The sequence below is a fragment of the Myotis davidii genome, unplaced genomic scaffold (assembly GCF_000327345.1).
Source record: "Myotis davidii unplaced genomic scaffold, ASM32734v1 scaffold450, whole genome shotgun sequence".
Classification (NCBI taxonomy): Eukaryota; Metazoa; Chordata; class Mammalia; order Chiroptera; family Vespertilionidae; genus Myotis; species Myotis davidii.
Genome location: NW_006282385.1, coordinates 972033 through 998747, shown reverse-complemented (window position 1 = coordinate 998747; position 26715 = coordinate 972033). Strand labels below are relative to the sequence as shown.

Below are 26715 nucleotides of genomic sequence, written 5' to 3'. Positions count from 1 at the left end.
CTGACCAGGAATTGAACCCACAAACTTTTGATGTATGCGACTATGTACCAATTGAGCCTCACTGGCCAGGTCTCTAGTTTTGGTTTTTATAGATATTTACTATATGCTGTCTCCCCCTACCTTTTAAAAAGTTTATTAACCATTTGCTTAGAAGTAACATATATTTGGATTTAAGTTAGAATATGATTAAGAAACTGGGATTCTATGCCTTTATTTTACTGGCATGTCTGTTTCTGTACATTGCTTCCTAAATTAGATTATTCATCTTTTTAATAGATGATAGAAGTTATAAACCATAAGTGTGATCTTGTCAACTACAGCTATGGAGAAGCAACTCACTGGCCAAATTCTGGGTGAGTGTTCTTTGTCTCCTGTTACCTATAGATACTTTGCAGAATAAGAGTATGAAATGCTTTTCATAACTGGGTTGAAAATTATAATTGAAAAAAGCAGCCACTATGTTTCCTAGATCTGGCCCTCCTTCCATGGTCATATTCTTGATATCCTTATTTCCCCTACTCAGGGATATCCCACATCCCATCTGTCACTAGAATTCCTTATCCATAATCAGCCTCAACTCTTCCAGGTGTAATTACCTGACCAAACTCCATATTGTGGAAACCCTGGCATTCCCTTCAGTGATCCCATACCTGCACTGCCAGATTTTTCAGGAGAAAGACACCGCCAACCCACTTCAGGTTTAAGACCACAGATATGAGATTGTTCATACAGCATTGTCTGATCACGTTGCATTTACCCTTTCCCTCCTGTATGACCATTTTACACCTCTTAAAGACCTTCAGTGACCTTCCCTCTCTTTCCTGAGTAAAGTTCTCCCTGCTTCTTTTCCCAGAGAGAACAAAAGCACTAAGCAGGGGACTTTGTGCCCTTCCTGTGACCTCCTCTAACCCCACCTTCTCTGCCTTCCCTGTTGTGTAATGAAAGAAGTGCCAGCATCAAGTCACTCAAGCCTCTGAGATCTGTATCTCATTTCTTCTCTCCTTTATTGCATTATTATACAGATATGCTCTAGAGTCGCCAGCCTTAAAACAGACACAAAACCTCTTCATTTCATACTGCTTTCATTCACTTTTCCAGGAAGACTTAGTGTCTATGTTCACATTCTAAGTCTTTTCCCGACCCTTCCTCCCTGTGTCATCAGTATCTTCCTGCTGCCAAATCTAGTGGTTTAGTCTTGACCTCATGCTACCTTACCTTTTTTATTCATAATAGTAACTTTGACATTACCTTACTTAGAGTATTATCATACTGATCATTTTCTCCCTCCCACCAGGCCATTCATATATACCTATCATTCAGTGTCTGAGGTTCTTTAATAAAATACTGCCAAAGTCCAAATTTTACCAAGCCCAGACCTTGTAGTTTGCTGTTTTCAAATAACATACTGTTTCCAGAAAACTAGTACTACTAAGTTTCTAGGACACATCCTTTTCTTGTCCTTTTAACAAGCACCCTGTCATCCTCAGATATTTTATTTGTGAATGCAATCTTGTCCCTTCTTTTTGTTTCAGTATCTTATTTACCTACGTGTATTTCTTTCTCTCCTATGATATTCGTCCATTTAAAGTCATTTCCCCTGATACCCTTCTTTTGTACTTTGGAGTGTCCTTAGCCCTATACCTTTGTTATATTGACTCCATTTTCTTCATGGTCTAAGTTCATCTCTTTTAATTAATACCAGTACATTTTTCTTGTTTGCTATCAAGCTCTAACCAGATTTCTTATATTTTAAATCATTCTCTTAAGTTCTCCCTAGTGCTTTATTTCCCCTTCACTTTTGTTACTAATTACAAATATATCTAGGAATTCCCCAAGAGTTGTTTCTGAATATGTTACTTTAAGTGGAATGGGACTGAAAGCACCAGTTGCCTTACTACTCAGTCACAGCTAATCATTCAGTATCCTTTTGTAGTTTTCCCCATATGTATTCAATTTTGTATCTAGCATTTCTCCACATTTAACCTGGCCTCATAACTGCTTCCCAACTCTAAAATCTAACTAGGGTGCATTACCTGGATTGGCTGTACATGTTCCACCAATGGTGGCACCAAAAGTTACTTAACCACTCATTTGAACAATATTTTGCTATTATATATACTTTTGGAATAGAGGCTAAGCATTCATTGTTTAAGAATGTCCCAATCTCGCCGAGACCAGTTTGGCTCAGTGGATAGAGCGTCGGCCTGTGGACTGAAAGGTCCCAGGTTTGATTCCGGCCAGGGGCATGTACCTGGGTTGCGGGCACATCCCCAGTGGGAGATGTGCGGGAGGCAGCTGGTCGATGTTTCTCTCTCATTGATGTTTCTAGCTCTCTATCTCTCTCCCTTCCACTCTGTAAAAAATCAATAAAATATATTTAAAAAAAAAAAAAAGAATGTCCCGATCTCCATTTCACCTAAGAACAGGAACAAGACAGATGCCCTCTTTCACCACTCCTGTTTAACATAGTACTGGAAGTGCTAGCCATAGTGATTAGACAAGAAGAAGAAATAAAAGGCATCCAAATTGGAAAAGAAGTAAAACTTAATATTTGCAAATGACATGATACTATACATAGAAAACCCTAAAGACTCCATCAAAAAATTATTATACTTAATAACTGAATTTGGCAATATAGCAGGATACAAAATTAATACCCAGAAATCTATGTCATTTTTATACAACAATAGTGAACTTACAGAAAGAAAAACAATCCCATTTACCATTGCACCAAGAAAATTAAGATATCTAGGAATAAATTAAGTAAGGAGGTAAAAGACCTCTACTTGGAAAACTAGACGACATTGAAAAAAGACATAGTGGAAGACATAAATAAATGGAATAATATACCGTGTTCATGGATTGGTAGAATCAACATCATTAATATGTCCATACTACCCAAAGTAATCTATAGATTCAGTGCATTCCCCATTAAAATACCAACGGCATATTTCACAGATAAACTCTCCTAAAATTCATATGGAATAAAAAAACAGACCCCGAATAGCCACAGCAATCAAAACTAAACCCAAAATGAATAAAGGACTTAAACGTAAGATGGGAAACCATAAAATCATAGCGGAATCCGCAGGCAGCAAAATATCAGACATATGTCATAGCAGTATCCTTACTGATACTGTTCCTAGGGCAATGGAAACTAAGGAGAAAATAAATAAATGGACTACATCAAAATAAAAAGCTTCAGCATAGCAAAAGAAACCATCAACAAAACAATAAAGCCCACTGCATGGGAGAACATATTTGCAGTGTTATTTCCAGTAAGGGTTTAATCTCCAAAATTTATAGGGAACTCATACAACTTAACAAAAGGAAGATAAACAGTCCAATAAAATAATGAGCAATGGACCCAAATAGACACTTTTCGAAAGAGGATGTACAGAAGGCCAAGAGACATATGAAAATATGCTCAAAGTAATCATCCGAGAGATGCAAATCAAAACGACAATGCGGTACCACCTCACACCTGTCAGAATGGCTATCATTAACAAAGCAACAAACGACAACTGCTGGCGAGGATGTGGAGGAAAAGGAGCCCTCGTGCACTGCTGGTGGGAATGCAGACTGGTGCTGCCTCTGTGGAGAACACTGGAGTTTCCTCAAAAAATTAAAAATGGAACCCCCATCTGACTCAGTAATCCCACTTCTAGGAATATATCCCAAGAAATCAGAAATACAGTCAGTAAAGATATATGCACCTCTATTTTCATAGTAGCACAGTTTATAATAGCTAAGATTTGGAAACAGCCTAAGTGCCCATCAGCAGATGAGTGGATTAAAAAACAGTGGTACATCTACACAGTGGAATACTATGTTGCTGTAAAAAAGAAGGTACTTTTACCACTTGCAACAGCATGGATGGCACTGGAGAGCATTATGCTGAGCGAAATAAGCCAGTTGGAGAAAGATAAATATCACATGAACTCACTCATTTGTGGAAAATAATGAACTACATAAACTGATGAACAAAAATAGATCCAGAGATAGGGAAGCATCAAGGGGTGGGCATGGTAGAGATCAACAAAAGGACTTTTATGCATGCATATAAGCATAACCAATGGACACAGACAGTAGGGGGAGGTGAGGGAATGTATTGAGGGGCATGGGAGGGGGAGTGGCTGGGGTGAGGCCAATGGGGGAAATAGGAGACATGTAATACTTTAATAATCAATAAAGAAAAAAATAAAAAATGTCCCAATCTGAGCGATTCTAATGCACATTTCCTTATATATAGCCATTGTTTTAGTTCTGTTACTTGAATCCATATTTTAGTCTTTTTTTAAATATATAAACCATATTTGCAGTTATTTTCATGTAATACAGATTTTGAAAAGTGGGACAATTTTTTACGTTTAAAGGAATTCTCTCTCTCTTTCAGGAGAATTTGTGAAGTCATTAATGAAGCAGTGTGGAAGCATAATATAATTTATATTTCCAGTGCTGGAAACAATGGTCCATGCCTTTCTACAGTTGGTTGTCCTGGTGGAACTACATCAAGTGTAATAGGTGAGTTTCCTATTTTAGAAATGGACTTGTTTAAAAAATCAGCAAACAAAAAACACCTCAGTTAATCCAATATTAATTGGATCTCTTCTATGCAAGACACCATAAACCTTAAATACAACCTCAGGAAACGGAAATCTAGTTAGAGGTCTGCTGATCTGGAATTGACTCTGAAGTAGACTGGAGTAAGTGGTTGAATGAAGGTACAGATAAAGTGCTGTGGGATTACAAAAGTGGCTACTTCTGATTTGAGAATTTAGGTAAGAATGGGGGATTAAGGATTTCCATCAGTAGAAATGATCAAGGAAAGGGCTTTCCAGACTACGTGAACAATGTAAAGACACTTTCTTTACTTTTTTTTTCCCCAATATATTTTTATTGATTTCAGAGGGGACATGAGAGGGGGAGAGAAACTTCAATAATGAGAGAAAATCATTGATTGTTTGCCTCATACACTCCCCACACTGGGGCTCGAGCCCACAGCGCAGGCATATGGCCTGACCAGGAATTGAACCATGACCTCCTGGTTCATATGTTGAAACTCAACTACTAAGCCACGCTGCCAGAGCCACTTCCTTTACTTTTTATTTGTAGTGTATGACTACTTAGTTCATAGTATAGTTTTCTCCTTTCATTTCTCTTAGAACATGCAGAAAGAACCAGATGTTGAAGAAGAAAGCTCTATTAATGAGAAGCACAGTTGCAACACATTTGTTCCATGAATGTGGCTTTTTTTCCATTCTTTGATCTTTAGATATGCTGCAGTGTTGTCTTTTTCATTGTACTCTAATGGGAAAAAAATGCCTATCTATAAGAGCTATGGGAAATCAAAATTAGTTACAGCCATAGTATGAAAATAAGACAGCTTGCATTATAGTACTAGCTGCTAACTTATGCAGGAAAACCCACAAAATATAAAACCCACACCCTGTTCTTTTTAAATATTCAGTGTGAATAAGAAGGATGAATTGAAAGAAATGATGCCTAAAATTTATTTATTTTTATTTGAGATCAAAATAAGGCTTTTGCTTTTTGACATTTGTGATTGTATACATGACTATAAAAACTATTGGGTCCCAAATACTTTTTCTGAAGTATATATCAGTAATTGCATAGATACGTGCATATTATAGGTGTTACTAGTATGTAGATTCTAAAGATGTATATATAATATTTGGGTATCAGAGCTTCAAAATTGCTCCTTTTAAAAAGATTTTTGTCTTAAAATAAGTGATCTTATAAATATAAGATAAATATAAATATAAGACTTACTTTTATTTATAGCTTCTACAGTTTAAGGTATATTTTACTTTATGTAATTTAAAACCTCTTGTTTAAGTATTTTGTTAAATCATGTGTTAAGGCAACAGGGCCTACCAGTGATACATACATTGTGTATTTCAATTATATAGATACTAGGGGCCCGGTGCATGAAATTCATGCACTGGGATGGGGGGGGAGGGGGTGCGGAGTGTCCCTCAGCCCAGCCTGCACCCTCTCGCAGTACAGGACTGCTCAGGGGATGTGAATTGGGCCTAAACTGGCAGTCGGACATCCCTCTCGCCATCCAGGATCCTTCGCTCCTTACCGCAAGCCTGCTTGCTCCTTACCACTCGGTTCACTACTCCTTAGCAGCAGGCACCTTACCGCTTGGCTTGCTGCTCCTTAGCACTGCCGCGGAGGCGGAAGAGGCTCCCACCACCGCTGCTGCACTCACCAGCCGTGAGCCCGGCTTCGGACTGAGTGGTGCTCCCCCCGTGGGAGCGCCCTGGCTACTTGGGGGAAGCTCCTGCGTTGAGCGTCTGCCTCCTGGTGGTCAGTGCACATCATAGTGATCGGTCGTTCTGGTCATTGTGCCATAATAGTCACTTAAGCTTTTATTATATAGAATAGAGGCTTGGTGCATGATATTCGTGCGCGGATATGGTCCCTAGGCCTGGCCTGTGATCAGGGTTATTTTCCCTGGCTGCCTGCAGCCAGCCCCACCACCACAACCCCCAGTTTCCCATTGGCCATTGGGCAATCAGAGCCTGCTGGCCAGGGAAAGAAACCAAGAGGTGGTCAGTGCACCTCATAGTGACTGATCAAGCGATCATTCTGGTTGTTCTGCTGTTAGGATCAATTTGCATATTACCCTTTTATTATATAGGATAAGATAGAGGCCCCTCCTCATTAGATTGTGAGCCTCCAAAAGGCATGATTTATGACTCTGTGCTTCATCTCTGTGTCCCATTCTGCAGTAGCACTATGTTTATGATATAGGGACTTAACCAATATCCACTGAACTGTATACAGACATGTATCCTCTACCATAAAGCCTTTAACTCCAAGGACTAGATTAAATTGCTCCTAAAAATAGATTTAGTTGTTCTTTTTCAAGTTCACATTTTGCCTGAAATAAAGACTTTTAAAACCTTGAAGGAATTTAAAGGATTTAAGAGGGTTTGATGCTTTTCCTTTCATTAGACACTGCACCCTCAAGGACAGAAGAACCTTATGTTACAGTAGATGAGTTGAAAATAGTATAGTATAAAGGCTCATTTTCACATGTGTCTACATGTGAAAGGGCATGTAAAGAATACTTGTGCTAATACTCTTCTAATGCCCGTCCTTTGAGTTGCCTCTCAGATTGTGGCTACGATCTTACCATAAGTTTGTTCAAAGGTATTGTAAATTTTCAGCTAACTCATTGCTCTCAAGGAGTGGTCACTCTAGATAAAAGACTTGGCTAGTATAATAAATAGACCCAACGTTGCGTAGATTAAAAGTCCAAGAAGTTTATTTCTTTCATATAAGGATTCAGGGTGGATAGGCTGCTTGGCTCCAGGCAGCCATTCAGGGCTTCAGGTTCCTTCCACCCGATTTCTCTGCTCCCCCACAGTCCACTCCTCTTCTATATAGTAAAAACTCGGGATCCTTTCCTGAAGATGAACCTTTGTATTCCTCTTGGGGAAAAGGAAAAGAGTACACATACAGTATGTATGGCCCAGGCCTTCAAGGGTAACCAGTCACTTCCACTCCTATTCCATTGGTGAGAACTCAATTGCACGGCCACATGCAGCTTCAGAGGTGCAGACACATGTAGCCACCATTGGGGGGAGCCTCTCCCGCCTCCTCAGCAGCGCTAAGGATGTCCGACTGCAGCTTCGGCCTGCTCCCCGCTAGCAAGTGGACATCCCTCAAGGGCTCCCAGGCTGCCAGAGTGATGTCTGACTGCCAGCTTAGGCCCAATCCCCTGGGGAGTGGGTCTGAGCCAGCAGGCGGACATTCCCCAAAGGGTCCCAGACTGCGAGAGGGCACAGGCCAGGCTGAGGGACCCCCCGAGTGCACAAATTTTTGTGTACCGGGACTCTAGTATGAAAATGAAACCAAAAATAGATCTGAAAGAGGTACATAAAGATCAAGTTTATTGCTCTGCTCTAATACTCAGTGTGTTTTTGTTTTCTTATCCCCATATTCACTGAAAATTTTTAATTTTATAAAATAATTGCAGTTTTATGTGGTAGCATTGTTAACCTAAATCCTCTTAACTCACACATGTTTTATCTAGTCTTCTACTCTGAATGTGTATATGTTGTAAAGAGGAATTACTAGTAGATGCTGGTATACGTAGTTTCTAAATCTTTTCTCTGCCAGTCATTAATGTGTATTTTGTATATTTTTTTGAATTTCTGTAGGTCATGTTTCCCTAATTTCTGAAATGAAAGAACCAAGTTTGATCTCTATATTGTGTTTCAGAGTATGGAGAGGCTTCATTTTCATATGTATCTACAAGACTGGCATGTTCTGTCTTTGTTGTTTTGCCCATTATTATAGCCACTTTTGAGCAGAGGGATACTGCCAATATTATCCATGGCGTTTTCAATAGAATGGTCATTCATTCAAAAATGCCAGTCAACTAACTCCTTTATTCCTCTAATGTTATATTTTATCGTTTAAAACACATTTCTTCTTCTTTTACATCTAAATACACTTTCAGGTACATTATTTGTAATCCACATAATAATCTTAATGGATATTTTTATACTCAAAAACAAGTCACATAGTATAATGTTTGGTACATAGTAAATTTTCCTTGGTTAAGTTTTTTTATCTTTTCATTTTATGACAGCTGTGGTGTAGGGACATCAAACAATTTACCCAAGGTCACGTAGCCGAGTGACTAGTGGATTAGAGTTAACATGCATATTTTGTGTCCTTTTGTTAATTATGAAATCTAATCCCACAGGTGTTGGTGCTTATGTTTCACCTGATATGATGGTTGCTGAATATTCTCTGAGAGAGAAATTACCTGCCAATCAATATACGTGGTCTTCTAGAGGGCCCAGGTAGGTGGAGGTGGTACAGGTAGACTATTATAAATATTTGGCTAAATTTTACATGGTAGGTGAGGCAGAGTTTTGGTAATTTTACTGATTCTTTCTAATAGTTTTTACTTTTCAGCATTTTCATTTTGATTGAGTATTTATCTCAAGGAAACTGATAATTAAAGAAGTAAAATGCAGCCATTTCATTGTTAGTTGTATTCTGAGTGTAAATTCTTAGGCCTGTTCCCCAAATCCTTCATTTATGAGGATCTGAGCGCAAAGTAAGGGCTAGATTATCTTTCGAAAGTAGTGAAGGCCTTTTTTGCAGTACTTTTGATGTTTAGCTTAGGTGAAACAAAGGACCAAGCTTTTGTTTGGTCACTTATAGGCCTGCAGTCCCTGTGTTTATGTGTTTGAAGTTATAATGTATTGAGCAATTTTGGGTTCAATCCATAGTAGGCAAGTTCTGTTTGATAAATGAATTCATCTATTTTGGTTTCTTGAAGCCCCTCTGTGAAGTATATTTCTCTGATTCCAGGAACTGATTATCTTTCTCAAGAGGTATAGTAAGCCCACATTTATATAATCCCTCATTATGACATCAGGTACAAGTACCTTCTGGAAAATAAAGCCTATTTTAATTAATCTCTTTACCTATTTGGAATTATTTTTTTTAAAAAGAGAATCAACTTTGAATTTAATTCAGCAAATATCTTAACTGCCTTCAGTAATAAATGAATAGGTTGTCATCTACGTTCACAATTTCATTTTAGGACATTATATAGGTGGGAGTATCACTTCCTTTTGAGTGGAATCCTTCAAAGAGGTGATGGTATTAGAGTGGGCTTTAAAAGATGGATAGGACCCTGGCTCAGTGGATAGAGTGTCAGCCTTCGGACTGAGGGGTCCTGGGTTCGATTCTGGTCGAGGGCATATGCCAGAGTTTCGGGCTTGATCCCCAGTAGGGGGTGTGCAGGAGGCAGTCGATCAATGATTCTTTCTCATCGTTGATGTTCTGTCTCTTCCTCTCTGAAATTAATAAAATAAAAAATTTTAAAAAAAAAGATGGATAGGATTTTGAGATAGAAGTAAGGAATTTTATATGGCAAGAATAGTATGAACCCAAAGATGAGCAGGTTTTAGTGCAAAGATTTGGGGGAAATAAGTAGTAATTGGGTTTATTAAATGTATAAAACATATCAAAGGGACTATTGGAAGACAAGATTAGAAAAATTGGTTGGGATCAGATCAAATATGATAATGCTAAATTTAATCCTCTGAGTTACAGGTATCTTCCTAACTTTCTCTAGGTAATTTCTTTTTTAAAAAATAAAATTCATTTTAGTAGTTTTTTATAACTGTCATTGAAAGCAATCAGGCTGTGGGTCTGCATGTGGTTGAAGAAGCTTTGCCTATATTTTCACATATGTCATAGACTGCCCTCATTAGCCCAACTAACTGGCCTAAAACTACACATCATTGAGTAAGAGTGGCTAGAAATAGGATAAGAGTCAAAGTCAGCAAATGTTTGTATCTTTTATGTTTAGTTTATAAATGCATTAATTATTAAACTTGTTCTTTTCTAAAATTGATCTTTAAATATTGTTTTACCTTATAGTCAGGATAAACAGCAAGTATTAGAGTATGTTTAAAACTAGCTTTTGTCAGTCTTATTTTTATATAGAACTTTTAAATAATTATTTTAAGAAAATGAGTTTATGAACTGTGCGGGAAGCTCTGATTAAGCAGATAGTGGTTCACAAACCAGTTTTCCTAAGAATTGAGAGAATTAGTTTCATGTTTACAGTACTGTAAACTGGAATATTATTGAAAAGACTTGGTTTTTAATTATTAGACAGGGTGTGAATATAAAACATTGACTAATGATCACTGAATGAATATATTCTGCAGGCCTGTTTTAAAAATCCTCTTCATCAGGAAAGACTGCCAGACAAAGAAGTTACTTGTATTCTTGATGTTTGCAAGTATGGCATATATCTTAAAGGCAGATTAACAAGTAATAGCTACAGAAACATTGTTTTGAATTTTATTACATGTTGTATTTTAGAAGAAAATAAAAGTTTTTTATTTTAAGGACTTTTTAATATAATGTTTGCATAAGGTTTTCATAAGAAATATGTAAGGTTTATATTAGAAATTCTTAATTTTTATTTTAATACAATTTTTATTTACATTTTATAGAACCCATTTTTAGAACACAGATTAAGTGCTTTCCTATTAGCTACTTTAACAGATTAGTGGAAAATTAATACAGGAAGTAAGTCTGTTAGAATTGATGACTCTTCCAAGTTATTTTCTTTAATAATAAGATACCAAATACTCATTGTGAACATTGGTAGACAATATAGATGATGCCAAGAAGTAAGCAAAAATTACCCTAAATCTCATCTGTAGTATATTTGGGTAACAACCCTTCAGTCATTCTGTGCATAAATGGAAGATTACACTATTCAGGCACTTTTGTCACATGATAATACTACAGGTCAACAGATATTTACTTCACAATATTTGTTTTAAGATAATTATTAAAAGGGATGCCACTAACCCATTTCATGAGGAAGATATGATTCGCGTGCTTTCAGATCTCTGTGTAAAAATATGAAACCAAATTGCACTAGTATCCCTTCCAAGAATAAAAATAATTTAGTCAGCTGGGGAAGAATAGTACAAAGGAGAGGACAGCATCGTCTGTGGGGAATTTATGGCCACTCTTCCAGGTGGAAAGAAGTGTAGTGTGCCATTATTCTTCCTTTACTTGGGGCAGAGGGCAGAGCTTGTGTTTGGGGACAATGCGATAATGAACTCTACGGACTTTAACTCATTAATTTAGAGCCAAAGCCCTAAACCAGGCAGCACTGTTGATTTTAGTTGTCCAATATGTCAGCCACTAATCCCATGAAGTTAGTCTGAATTAAGATGTGCTGTAAGTGCTAACTTTACAAATACTTTCCAGTACAAAAAAAATTATAAATTAACTCACATTTTTCTGTCAGTTACATATTGAAATTATATTTTGGATATGTTGAATTAAAAAGTACATCATTAAAATTAACTTCAAATTCTTGTCACGTTTTTTAAATGAAGCTTTTAGAAAATTTATAATGATATGTGTCCCACATATTTCTATTGGACAGTGCTATATTAATTCAGACAAAGGCAAAGCTCATGGACAAGAGAAGTATATTCATCAAGGAGTCTGAGCAATGGCAAAATTTATTTTATAGAATTTATTTAATTTTTTTTCATAAACATACCCGATAAACTTTTACACCTAAGTCTGTTACACACACACACACACACACAGAGAGAGAGAGAGATTTCGATCATTTAGAAAGGAAAAACTGCTCAATGGGGAAATAGTTGTGCTGGGTATTTTTTCCATTGATTCCAATGATTTCAAGTAGTCCATGGGATTATACTGTGAATTACTTGAACACCCATATTTATCCAGTTATTATCATTGTAAGCAAAATGGCCTTTTTTTATTCAGTGCTGATGGGGCCCTTGGAGTGAGTATCAGTGCACCAGGAGGAGCCATTGCTTCTGTTCCTAACTGGACATTGAGAGGAACTCAACTAATGAATGGGACATCCATGTCTTCTCCCAATGCATGTGGAGGTATCGCCCTGATACTTTCAGGTAAGGACATTTCTTACTGCTCTACGTGGTACTATTTCCAATAAAGCGATGGTGAATGTTTAGCTATTGTACATATATTTCAAACAGCTTAATTTCCTCTCTCCCTCCCTCCCTTCCTCCCTTCCTTCCTTCCTTCTGTCCTTCCTTTCTTCCTTCCTTTTTTTGTAATTCTCACCCAGGGATATTTTTCCCCTTGATTTTTAGAGAGTGAAAGGAGGGGAGGGAGGGAGAGAAAGAGACATCGACGTGAGAGAGTCTTGGTTGCCTCTTTCATGCAGGATAGAACTTGCAACCCAGGTACCTGTCCTTGACTGGGAATCCAACCTAAGACCCTTCAGTGTGCGGTCCTATGCACTAACAACTGGTTCACAATGGCCAGGGCTAATTACTTTTCTTAACGAGATAGACATGGCATATAAAATGGATTTTAAATGTATTATTTTATAATTTACCTTAGTCCTGCTGCTGAAATGTATTGTTTATTTATAAGATTAGGTCAGTAGGTATTAAGTATCTAGACAATTTTATGTTTATAGCATAATATTTAGGTAATAGACATAAAAAACTAGAGGCCTGATGCACAAAATTCCTGCAAGTGGCTCAGCCCTCGTGCCCCCCACTGCCTCTCCAGCTGCCTCTCCGCCCTGCCCCTCACCCACTGGTCCTTCCGGAAGGTCATTTCGCTGTCCAGTCTAATTAGCATATTAGCTCTTTATTATAGAGGATTATTGAATAAGTTTATCTTACCTTATTGCAGACAGTTGTTTTCATTTTCTGAAATTCTTATGGTGAGAAAATGTGATAGAATTGATAATGTTCTGGGACTCAAACTAAGTTTAAGGTGAGAATAATTTATGTGATGATAATGATTTGACTGTGTATTCATTATCCATTCAACAAATAGATTTATTTATTGGCTATTAATGACTATCAAGCATTCATTTAGCTCAGGGGCTAAATTAGTGAACAAAACATCAAAAATGTCTGTCCATGTGGAGTTCATATTATGGTTGGAGGAGACAGCCTATGAAAAAAAATACTAAATAGTTATCGCCCAGGCTGGTGTGGCTCGGTTGGTAGGAGCCTCGTCCCATACACCAAGAGGTGGCATGTTTGATTCCCAATTATGGCACATACCCAGGTTGCAAGTTCAGAAAGACATGCAGGAGGCAACCAGTCAATGTTTCTTTCCACACCCCCCTCCACTGCCCCACTTCCTCTCTCTCGAATCTATTTTTTTAAAATTATTTTTAAAAAAAGTAATAGTCTGTATTCGTTATTGGAAGGTAATGAATATTTCTCTGGAGCAAAGTGAAGTGGAAAGGGACGTAGGAATTTCTAGTGTGCTGTGCAGGAGGCTTATATCATGAAATAGGGTGGCAATGACATTGACTAGCACTCAAAGTTAGGGTACCCAGACTGTGGTGACAGTTCCACCTCAGAAGTGTCCCTCTGATATAATTTCCAGGACTCCCCTTATGACTAGTCCTGTTCAACCTCTCCAAATATTTCAAGTTTTGCGCATGCTTCCTGCCTTTGGTCATACTGCTCTCTGTCTAGAATTCCTTTCTCCCATTTTTTTAGACTTGGAAACTCCTGTGCATGTATTTGTCCCTCTGATAGAGCTTCATCTTATTTGCTCTTACAGCAACATGATGTTTCCATGTTTGTTTTGCTCATTTCTTACAATATCATAAGAATTTACACATTTATTGAGCTCTGGAGAGGGCAGGAATACTATATTACTTATCTTTGATCCTTAACAGCAGGCATTAATGCGGGGTTTACAGATTGGTGACCTCCATATCCTTCCTGAAGAACAGTCATTCCCAGCCTGGGTGCTCCCTAGCATTACCCTGGAAGTTTTTAGTTCATATTTGTGCCTGGGATCTAGTCTCAAAGATGCTACTTTAATTGGTCTGTGGTGAGGCCTCAGCATTTTTTCTGCTTGTTTAAGTTCTCCTGGTGTTTTTATTACATGCAGTCAGGTTGAAAACTACTGCCAGCAGCTATACAGTAGGAGCCAAAGTAGGTTTACAGTTGTTCATATGGAAGATAATAGAATGATCAGTAAATACTAATACGAGAATAAACTGTTTTGTATACTCACAACTGTAAGCCTACTTTTGCTCAACCCTGTATTGTTTGACCAACAGTGTTTTAAAGCAAATGTCATTGGAATGCCTTTAGGTATATGCTTCTTACATTTACATTATCTCTGCATAGCCTGTTTTCATGCCCTTGCATAATGGAAACACAGTCATTTTTCTTATGTAAGTATTTGTGTGATGCCAGCAGTTTTGTTTAGATTGTTTAGTGGGTTTTTTGTTTTTGTTTTTTTAAGATTTAAAAGTGAGTGTTGAAGCACAAGACATGAAAACCAGGGAATGCACATGTTATCTGTACTGGTGAAGGGGGAAAGGTTTCAAAGTAGTGAGTTCTCTAACACTTTTTTCTTTTTAAATTTTAGGTCTGAAAGCTAATAATGTTAACTACACAGTTCATTCAGTTAGAAGAGCTCTAGAAAACACTGCAGTGAAGGCTGACAATATAGAAGTATTTGCCCAAGGACATGGTATTATTCAGGTATTGTTGTTTATATGGAAACTGTGTTGTAAGTCATTGAGAAAATATTTTAGCTTTGTTAGATAGTATTTCCTGTTATAAGGATGATTGAGTATATCTAATTCTAGATTTTATCATCATAGTGGTCTCTGAACTGTAAGCAAAGAGGATATTAAAACAAATTTTTTAGTTAAGACAAAATTTGTTGTAGTAAGATAGAGAAATATAATACATATAGAACATATAGAAGGTAGAAATTCAAAGCAAACAGATAAAGGGCAAAAACTGTTAAATTATACTGGCATATGGGAGAGTTCCTCACTTTGGTCAGTTGGGAATAGTAATGTGAATGAAGAAAGTAGGGTAGGTGAGTCCAGTAGTTAGACTGTCTATGAAGGTATTTGTCTATGAAGGTATCCTTGTTCTCTTAATTTTTTAGAGAGCTGAATATATATAGAAATTAACTTTTTGCTTGTACTTTACCACAAGTGAAATCAAATTGGTAACTTGCAACAAAATGTTTTCTTGACCTAACCATTTATATCTTACTCTTTGTGTTCTTATAATTAGGTTGATAAAGCCTATGACTACCTCGTTCAGAATACATCATTTGCTAATAAATTAGGTTTCACTGTAACCGTTGGAAATAACCGTGGCATCTACCTCAGAGATCCTGTTCAGGTGATGGCACCTTCAGATCATGGTGTTGGCATTGAACCTGTATTTCCAGAAAAAACTGGTAAGTACTAAACGTATGGTAAGCTAAAGTGCTCACATTTATTATTTAAGTGAATAGTATCATAATAGAGAATGCTGTTTGGGCTAATGTTCTAAAGAGAAAACATAAATTGACAATATTGTCATTATTACTCTTATTTTATTATTATTATTATTATTATTATTTTGTTAAATCCTCACCCAAGAATATGTTTTCATTGATTCTGAGAGAGAGAGAAAGAGAAACATTAGGGTGAGAGAGAAACATCAAACAGTTGCCTCCTGTACATGCCAGATTAGCAATCAAACCTGTAACCTAACAATGTGCCCTGATCAGGGATCAAACCCGCAACCTTTTGGTGTATGGGATGACTGACACTCCAACCAGTTGAGCCACACAGCCAAGGGCAGTGTATTATTTTAAATATTATAAATTTTAGAGAAAAAATGATGGCACTTAGGGATTCCAATACTATGACAATTCAGTTAGCATTCTGACTACCCAGGAAAATACGCAAAATGGGTCTTCAATGACCTATGTTTTTATTAAAGTGTGGATAAATGATCAAATACCTTTTCTTTTCCACTTTTACTACTTGGGTATAAGGCAGAGTAGGAAGTAGAAGCCAAGAGTGCCTCTGCTCAATGAGGTAAACAAAAGAGTCCTCACTGTATATTTGACAGTCTTCATGTTGATCAAATATCATTTCCACATGCAGTAATGAAAAATATCCACCCAAACTCCTTATATTAATTTAAGGCTGTAGCAGTGTTGAGTGAAAGTGTGAATGGATTATAAGTGAACTAAAGCTTGAGAAAGATTCTGTGATTTTTATTTAAGCTGTGTTTTGCCTAGTGCCTTTTACAAATTTGCTAAATTTTTTTGAGAAGATTGAACTTTTTTAAATGAAAGAGAAAGTACTAATCTTTAATTTTTGTTTTTCTTTAATCCAGAAAACTCTGAAAAAATATCACTTCAGCTTCATTTAGCTTTAACTTCAAACTCATCTTGGGTTCAGTGTCCTAGCCACTTGGAACTCATGAATCAATGTAGACATATAAACATACGTGTGGATCCCCGGGGCTTAAGAGAAGGATTACATTATACAGAGGTATTGGTGTAACTTCATTTATTTTAAACTTTCTTTACTTTTAAAATGTTTAAAAGTACTTTATGTGGCAGTCCTTTTCCCCATTAGTGTGAATTAGACAAGGGTTGTCCTGCATGTATTTATTTAGGCTATTTGCCATTAATCATGTGACCTGGCAGCAGAAAATTAATCAACTTGTGCTTAAGACCTTTAAATTTTTATATTAGATTAATTTATTCTATGAATAGATTACACTTTTTCCTTTTTTCTTTGTTTAATTTAATTTATAGATATCGAAACGTTAACATGCTGTTTTTTAGGTATGTGGCTATGATATAGCATCCCCTAATGCAGGTCCTCTGTTCAGAGTTCCAGTCACCGCAGTTATAGCATCAAAGTAAGTAACACGTTACTCGTACAGTAACAACTGACCCTTGAACAACACAGGTTTTAACTGTGTGCGTTCACTTACTTGTGAATTTTTTCAATAAATGCCTGTACTTACACTGTTTTTGATTCGTAGTTGGGAGTCCACAGGTGTGGAAGGCTGACTCTGCTCTAATCTACATCATTTTATACAGCAGCTTAAGCATCTGCAGATTTTGGTACCCATAGGTTGTCCTGGAACCAATCCCCTGTGGCTACTAAGGGACAACTAAGTTTTGGGGGAATCAAAAATTATACATGGATTTTTGGCTGCTTACAGGGTCAACACCCTTAATCCCCATGTTGTTCAGGGGCAACAAATTTTTTTTAATGGTTACTTATGACAACAGTGTGAACTTCTAAAGGGTTAATAGGCAAGAACTAGATAACCAGGCTTTAGTTCTGCTCCTTGCTCAAAGTTCAAGTGGCACATAGTCAATCATGTTATTCCTTGTTCACTGTGAGAATAAGTGATGACATCTGTTCTGTGTCCCTGCATTGAAACTGCCTTCCACCAGGATGCCCGATTCAGAGGACCTCTTAGTCTTCATCTTGCCCAATCCCTCTGCAATATTAATATATGACTTCATCCTCTTTTGGTCCCACTCCATTTTAATTGCCTTTTCTCTGGGATTACTGTTTTCTCCTGGTTCTTCCACTTTTCTAGTCACCTGCTGTTTCCAGACTCTTCGCTTTTCATCTTGTCTTCCACCTGGAGCCAAGGAATTGAAGGCTGATCATATTGCTTCCCATTTAAATATATCAGTGGCATGTTCAAGGACCAAGTTGTGCTCCTTAAAGTAGCAAACAAGGGTCCTTTATAAACCAGTATTTCCTGTCATTTTTACATTCACCATATTCCATGAGGTCACAGATGCTGACACTCCGGGCTTCCTCAGGACTGGGTTGATTTCTGTGCTTCGGTTTCCTGTCTCAACCACCAAGCGTGTTCCTGGTCATCCCCAGGGGAAGGGAGGCCCTTCTTGCTGCTTCCTAATGCTTTTTACATGCCTGTAACACAGACTTCAGCGAATATATTGTCATTTTTTTATTTAATTTACCCACTTACCCACCCATTTGACTGTGAGCCCACTGAAAAAAACACAGGAACTGTATCTTACATGTTCAATTTGGAGCCCATTTTACAGTATTTATATAAAACAAATTGTTGAGTAGAATAAGGACAGGATTGAGATTATGTGAGTATTGGAAACAGTAGAAAGTTCTAAGTTAACAGTTTTTATATAGTATTAGTTACCTGGTAAATATTAAATGTGTAATAGTCTCAGCCTATAGGAGACATAGCATGGAATTGAGGAGGTAAAAAGTGACGTACACATGAAAAATTCCAGGACAGCTAAGTTCTCAACCTAATGTTTTCTAGTCCAGCGGGAGCCTAGATAAAGTAATGAATACGATTCAGGCATCAGCTGAGACATTCTCTCCTTCAGGAAGCTTTCCCTGGTTCCTTTGCATGGACCAAATCTCTTCTGACACTTCCTGTCTACCAAGAACGTGTTGCATTAAATGTCTCAGGTGGTTTTTCTGTCCCCTCTAGATTGTTTGTGGCAAAGGACTCCTAATAACAGTGCCTTATATATAGTAGGCTCTCATTAAATTTTTGTCACACTGACTAGAATTTGTCCTTAGTGTGTACTTTAGGTTTTCATAGTGGGTAATATACATTAGACCTTTATGCTTCATTGACTTCTTACAAAAATGTTATGAAAGTAGATTTTTTCTTTACTGTGTCATTATGCTTTGCAAACATTTTGAAACTACAAAAGGGGGTTTATTTAATAGTAGTCTTAGAGCTACAATCGGTACTAATGACATGAAAAATTACCTTTGGTTGTAATATTTAGAGCTCTCTATAGCCCAAATTCTGATAATTGGAAAAATTCTGTGAATGAAGCACAATTTCTTTCGTGTAAAAAGTGAACTTGCTTAGTGTGTGTGTGTGTGTGTGTGTGTGTGTGTGTGTGTGTGTGTGTATCTTATAGATTATAAAGCAGACAGGTAAAAAGTAGAAAAATCATTTATACTGGACTAGCCAGAGTTTTGCTAATATGTTGCAAAAATGAGATTGTATTATGCACACTGTTTTGTAACCAGCCTTTAAGTATTAATTTCTAATGAACTATTAAAATCTAGAGTACTAGTGGGCTTACAATTAATATAAAGCCTTTTTTATGAGAGCATCACATTTAATCAATAATTTATATTAATTTTCAGAGTAAATGAATCCTCACACTATGATCTAGCCTTTACAGATGTACATTTTAAACCTGGTCAAATTCGAAGGCATTTTATTGAGGTTCCTGAGGGTGCAACATGGGCTGGTAAGTAAAACTAAAGTCTGTCTTGAGCACTTTTTGTACATTCTATCTCTTTTATGATTATGACTATATAAAGTTCATGTATTTGTAATGCATATTTTCCTCATAACAATATACACTGAGTGGTCAGATTATTATGACCACCTGACGTTTGTAGGCAAATTAGCTATAATTTCCCGCTGAAATTACTAAGAGGGCCAGATCATTATAAACATCTGAATAGCACAACATACCTAAGTATCAGTATCGTTGCTGACCAAGTTCATCTTATCATGTTGATGGCGTATCCCAAAGGAGATGGCTTCTTCCAACAAGACAATGCGCCATGCCACGGTGCTTGTATTGTGCAGGAGTGGTTTCAAGAACATGAGGGAGACTTTACCTGGCTTAGGTGGCCCCCACAATCACCAGATCTCAATCCAATTGAGCATTTGGCGGACGAAGTTAAAAGAGCCATCAGGCAGCTGGTTCCACAACCATCAAATCTCACAGAACTGGGCAGTGCTATTCATCAGGCCTGGTGTCAGGTTCCTCGTATCACCTTTCAACATCTGGTGGAGTCAATGCCAAGAAGAATCGCCACAGTATTGAAGGCAAAAGGTGGCCCAACGAAGTACTGATGGGGTGGTCATCATAATCTGGCTGGTCATAATAATCTGGCCACTCAGTGTATATCTGGCACTCTAGATTTAGTAGTAGATTTTAAACTTTTTAAAGATCTGTTAATATTTATCATTGGCTCATACATCAGGTCATCTAGGCCATCTTAATGTTTTAATCTTCAAGATTTTAACTTAGTTTAGCATAATGCCTTTCCTGTTAGTGATTGGAGTTAGAGTTGCATTGTTGAACGACTCTGGCTGTCATGCGTGTACACAGAGCCCCTTGCAGATATATAACGTTAGGCTCTGATGAAATGTACACTAATCATGTTAAAGAATAAAAATCTACAGTTAATACTGATTCTGAAATCTTTTTGATGGTAGATGTTAGTAATTATAATGCCCTAATTGTGACTTGTTTAGGTTGGTGTTGAAAATAATTAGTTGTGTGTTTTTTTTTAAATAAAAAGTTATCAGATGATTCAGAATGGAAAGAGATCAGAGCATTTAACAGTCTCAGATTAGAAATGTACTACAGAGGGTGGAGGAAATGGGGAGATGTTGCCTGAAGCGTACAAACTTTCAGCTATGAATAAATTCAAGAGATTTAATGGTGACTGTAGTTAACAATACTGAATCGTATACTTGAAATTTGCTAAGAGAGTAGATTTTAAATGTTCTTACTATCGAGAAAATTGGTAACTGTATTGTGTGTTAACTAACCTTATTGTGGTAAACATTTCATAGTGTCTAAGTACATCAAATCCTCAGGTTGCATGCCTTAAACTTAATGTTATTTGTCAATTTGATCTCAGGCAGGGATGGGGCTAGGGCTAGGGCAGTGGTCGGCAAACTGCAGCTTGCGAGCCACATGTGGCTGTTTGGCCCCTTGAGTGTGGCACTTCCACAAAATACCACGTGCGGGTGCGCACGTACAGTGTGATTGAAACTTCGTGGCCCATGCGCAGAAGCCGGTATTTTGTGGAAGAGCCACACTCAAGGGGCCAAAGAGCCGCATGTGGCTCGCGAGCCACAATTTGCCGGCCACTGGGCTAGGGTGTGTCAAAAAGAAAAAAAAAGTACTACAGATGATTTCTATTTCAAATAAAACTTACTGTTAATAACATCAGGTTTTGTATTATTAGCAATTGATTAGGTTCACAGAGCTCTGTGCCAACTTGACCTTGTGAACCAGAGAATTAAGCCCTGCTTAGTTTCCTGTATTGGAGTGGATATTCAGTAGATAAGCTGCTGATCCTGCTTCACAGTGATTTGGGCTTACCTCCACCTCTGCCTCGGAATAAAGCTGAGCATATGTAGTTCTGACATTATCCCTTCTAGAAGCAAACAGAATACAAATAAGCCAAGAGGGAGAGACTAGGAAAAAATATTAATGAAGTTGAATAGATACTAATGGAATTTAAGCATGATGACAAAATAGAGGTTTCTAAAATTAAAATGCTCTATCAGGAATTACTTGGCTTTCTACTAAAAGAAGAGGAAAGCTTACCAGAGGGGAGAGGGATTTTAAAAGGTGCCTGATTAGGATAATTGTGTGTCCACCTATGGAAAGCTTGCTGTTTCCTGGTATTTGCAGCATAGTGGTTGTTTATTTTAATCCTGATTTATTTATTTTCCGTAGCTGAATCTTCTGCCCTTTCAGCTTTATTAATACTCTATTGAGTCTTTGTTTTTAAGAAAATATGCAAATTTCATTTGAATATATAATTTGATTATTGATATATTATTTCCTAATAAGTGGGCATTCTTAAAATAATTTTATGTCCATTTTGAATCTTACCAGTATAAAATTTTGCTTCTTTTTTATTTTAGAAGTTACAGTGTGTTCTTGTTCTTCTGAGGTGTTGGCCAAGTTTGTTCTTCATGCAGTACAACTTGTGAAGCAAAGAGCATATAGAAGCCATGAATTCTATAAGTTTTGTTCCCTTCCAGAAAAAGGAACACTGACTGAAGCTTTTCCTGTCTTAGTAAGTTTTAATTAATAGTTCGAAATCCTGAAACAATTTCTCTTCCCTTTTGGTGTGGATAAGTATTTGAATTTGAATTTGATTTTATAGTTTATATTCAGAGTTTTTTGGGGCTCTTTATTTTGTTAATGCCAAATAAATGAAGTAGGAAGATAAGTAATCTAATTTGGATACTTGAGATAGAGTCTGAGGTAAATATTAATTAATCTCTTTTTAACTCTTTAATAATTTAGTCAAAGAAAGTGCTGGTCTGACAGATACTCTTGCCTTGCTTTGGGACCCTGACTGATAGTGTGTCTTTATCCCACTGTAGATTATTTCCTTATTTAAGACAGTTCTATGCATCACTTAAGTTATTTTATTACTATCCATGAGCTTAATTTGCTTTCTAGGTGAAACTGCTACTGCTTCTTACAGAAACTACTTCAAATATGGCAGGTCTTCATTCTTACCCATAGTGTTAGAAATAATGTCTAGACCAGTGATGGCGAACCTATGACACGCGTGTCAGGTGACATACGAACTCATTTTTTTGGTTGATTTTTCTTTGTTAAATGGCATTTAAGTTTATAAAATAAATATCAAAAATATAAGTCTTTGTTTTACTATGGTTGCAAATATCAAATTATTTCTATATGTGACACGGCACCAGAGTTAAGTTAGGGTTTTTCAAAATGCTGACATGCCGAGCTCAAAAGGTTCGCCATCACTGGACTAGACCTTCCTCCATTGAAGGTGAATGTACTGACGTTCTGTCTTGAACCTGCTCCGTAGTTGGTCATATGGTCTTGCCTATATCTTACTTTTCTGATTACTTTCACTTGTGTTCATGTATGTATCAGTGTCATGATTCATCTTTAAACTTTTTAATGTACTGATTTCTTAGAAAACGTAATTTAAAACTGAGCACTGGGAAGTTTTTGTTTTTCATTATTTTAATAGGGGGGGGGAATGTAAGTAATCACAATTTCGTTTTGGTTGCCAGGCAGCTGGGAGCCTGAAATTCATCTGTGGCTATTGAATATGCCCTATAAAGCTGTAATACCCTTTCTCCTATCATTGTTTTTCCTTTGGTCCTAGGTTTTTATACCAGTTTGTTTTCACCATTATTTTATTGTATATGTTTTCAAAAGCTGCCTCAGATCTTTTATGACAAGCAGTGTAGGATTATGAGTAAATAACTGCATGTATTTAAATGCCTGCACTATATCCCTGCAACTGTAATTTCCATAACTCCAAGCACAGTTAAAAGTAATTGTGTTCTCTTGCTTTACAAGTAGGAAAAGTTTGAAGGCATAGAATGCTTTGAAACATCTACCATTTATATTCTATAATTTGAAATAAAATGAGAACATTGAGCATATGTAGTTCTGACATTATCTGAGATTATTTATACATTTGTAATTATTTTTCTTTGCAGAGTGGGAAAGCAATTGAATTCTGCATTGCCCGTTGGTGGGCTAGTCTTAGTGATGTCAATATTGATTACACCATTTCTTTCCATGGGATAGTGTGTACCGCTCCTCAGTTAAACATTGTGAGTTCCACATTTTCATTATTTTTAAAGTCAGCTGTTTGTGTTTTTGAAAAATAATCTCACTGGTTGAATTTATACTTCATTGGGAACATTACCAGTAGTTCTTAAAATAAACACAGGTAATTTAAAAGTAGTCCTGTTTATGGGTGCTTACCAACTTTGCATTAGACATTTATTTTAGGTCTTAATATTGTTATAAAATAGAGTTTATTTTCAGTGAAGTTTGAGAAACTAATTTGATAAATGTCCTTCATAGCATGCATCAGAAGGAATCAACCGTTTTGATGTTCAGTCCTCCTTGAAATATGAAGATCTGGCTCCCTGCATAACTTTGAAGAGCTGGGTCCAAACACTACGGTATCATTAAATGTTTTAGGGCTAAGGATGTTGAATATTAATGTGTGGGGGGGGGGCAGGAGGATCTTACACTCTTTGAAGAGATAGTAATTTTCTTAAATCCATCTGAATGTTGGAAATGAAAATTCAGTTTATGACACTCTAGCCTCAATCCTGGAAGGTCTCTGAGGCAACCCCAGCAGTAGCTTCTAGCATTGTATAGCATGTATATAAAATTTTCAGTGCACCCAGCAGGACCTATCCTGTGAGGAGTGAGCGCCACCTGCAGTCAAAACCTGTTCTTCAACACTGTTAGTGATTGCCACTCTAGCATCTAACATTGGGATCTGATTATACTAAGGACTATTAGTTGTCATTTGAAAATGTTTTTATTGTGAAAAGATTATCTTTATAATGTTGCAAAACTTATAATATGTATTGCTATGGTTCAGTCAATAAAGAATTAGGTAAGTTATTGATTAAAATACTATAAAGTATACTGAAAAGGGTAGTATTTAGGAATGTGTATTTGTATCTTGTGATATGTTATTGATTTTGTTGATTATAGTTTTGTCTCATTAAATGAATTCTTGAATCAAATAATTATTCATTGTCTAATTACAGCCCACTGAGTGCAAAAACAAAACCTTTAGGATCAAGAGATGTTTTGCCAAATAATCGTCAACTTTATGAAATGATCCTTACCTATAACTTTCATCAAGTAAGTATCTTTATAATAGACTTTTACAGTCCACTTTTGTGTTTTGTTAATGAATCAGAATTTAAAACGGGAGGATGATAAATTTAGTCTATGTAAATATGAAATAGAATCAAGTAATTAACAGTGCTTAATTTGGAAATATTCTTAGGGAAATTATGATTTGTAATAATCTAAGTACCATTCAAGTCTGAAGTCACAAATTCTAGTTTGTGGTGACCTGGCCTTTGAGCCTTAGTTTTTGTAACCACTGAATCTATTCAGTGGTACCTGGACAGTATTACCTGTCCAGTGGTTAGGTGTCTCATCAATTCCAGATGCCTTCAGAGTATGGTAGTAGGTGGCCTGTTTGCTTTCTGTGAAGCAGGCTTTGGAGCAGTGAGACATTAGAATAATTCCTAGGTTGAATGAGTGGTAAGGGTATTTGAGGCCTGTATAAATGTTGGATAAAAGAGTTTATGTAGGATCCATAGATTTCAGTAAAACTCTTATTGAAACATAATATTTGAATTGGGAGATTGATTTCAGTGAATATAAAATTTCAGTTTTATAAAGAAAATATATGTTAATTTATTAATACAAGTGGCTAGGTTTGTATTTTTAAAAGAGAAGCACCTGTTATTAGTGCCAAAATACCGGATGTCCTACATTTAAAAAATTGGCTATCACAAGAAAAAATGTTAATACTTTTGTTGTAAAAGTCTCATCAGTATCAGCATTACAGATCTTCATTAGAAATCATGTGAACCATGTCAAGTAATAATTCTTTATTTTTATAGCCCAAAAGTGGGGAAGTAACTCCAAGCTGCCCACTACTTTGTGAATTATTATATGAATCAGAATTTGACAGCCAACTGTGGATCATCTTTGACCAGAATAAAAGACAGATGGGTTCAGGCGATGCCTATCCACATCAGGTATGAAATTTGCAGTGATTTTAAAATTAACAAATTCCTGATTTCTTGTTATGGTAATATTTGTGTTGTGTATTTTTGAAGCTCAGTTGTCTGTTGTAGAACAGAATGGGACTGTCTTTCAGCTGTGTAGTTTAGCTGATTAAGTTTGGGGGTAGATGAAGGCAAGGATGACATAGGCACTACTGGCCAGCATAGTTTTGTTTTTTTCTGCTTCCTACCCACTGCTTCCACCCATTTGAAGGTTGAAGGCAAATCTTCTGATATACTAGTAAGTGAGCACCTGGAAATGATCTTAGATTTTAGCTGGATAAAGAGCATTATAGCAGTGTCCTAGAACTTTCAAATTTATCTTTTCATTAGACAGCTGTGTATTGAGCACTTTCTGTATGCCAAGCACTCTGCTTGCACTATTGTATTGAAGAAAAAAACCTTTTAATCATAAATTACAGAAATTTTATCCCTGATTGAAATATTTCTACAAGGAAATAAGGTAAATCCTATAACATTTATAATTTTATACTAAATAATGACAGTAACTTATGCAGGTGGGTTTTTTTGTTAAGTCATTCAAGGAATGATTTTCTTTTGTTCTCAAAGCAAGCCCCAGTCATATCTCTCCCAGTACAGACTGGATTGTTGCAGACTTTGGTTGCTTTTAAAATCTCATCAGAATACAGGTTAACTAGGTGGAGGATAGTAAATTTTATTCCTTAATCTCTGATTGCTGCGTCTATCAGCAATAAAGGGATGGGGCATTTTGGTTATAATAGATTACCAGTAATGTGTATACACGTGTGTGTATGTGTCTTAGGTATTATATGGCACCTCAATTTTGCTAATTTTGCGTGTTGTTTTATAAATTCTTGAGTAACCATGAACTAGAAAATAATAGCTTTTCTCAGCCTGGAATAGACTGATGTAGCTGAGACTATGGGAGTAACCTGTAGTTGGAAGAATGAGGGCTTGGGAGTCAGACCTGCCTTCAGCTCCC

The 26715-nt window shown here is 36.7% G+C and overlaps 1 protein-coding gene across 1 annotated transcript in view; it reads left to right on the top strand.

Annotated features, from left to right (window-relative positions):
- The window catches only part of TPP2 (tripeptidyl peptidase II), a 113120-nt gene that overhangs the window by 66144 nt on the left and 20261 nt on the right, over positions 1-26715 (top strand). Inside the window, exons 8-21 of the mRNA XM_015559104.1 lie at positions 277-353; positions 4397-4524; positions 8750-8849; positions 12340-12488; positions 14959-15074; positions 15624-15792; positions 16725-16882; positions 17182-17258; positions 19523-19629; positions 22062-22216; positions 23637-23753; positions 24010-24110; positions 24714-24810; positions 25587-25727. Of these exons, the coding sequence (XP_015414590.1) occupies positions 277-353; positions 4397-4524; positions 8750-8849; positions 12340-12488; positions 14959-15074; positions 15624-15792; positions 16725-16882; positions 17182-17258; positions 19523-19629; positions 22062-22216; positions 23637-23753; positions 24010-24110; positions 24714-24810; positions 25587-25727 (1692 nt within the window). The remainder of the gene's footprint in view (positions 1-276; positions 354-4396; positions 4525-8749; positions 8850-12339; positions 12489-14958; positions 15075-15623; positions 15793-16724; positions 16883-17181; positions 17259-19522; positions 19630-22061; positions 22217-23636; positions 23754-24009; positions 24111-24713; positions 24811-25586; positions 25728-26715) is intronic.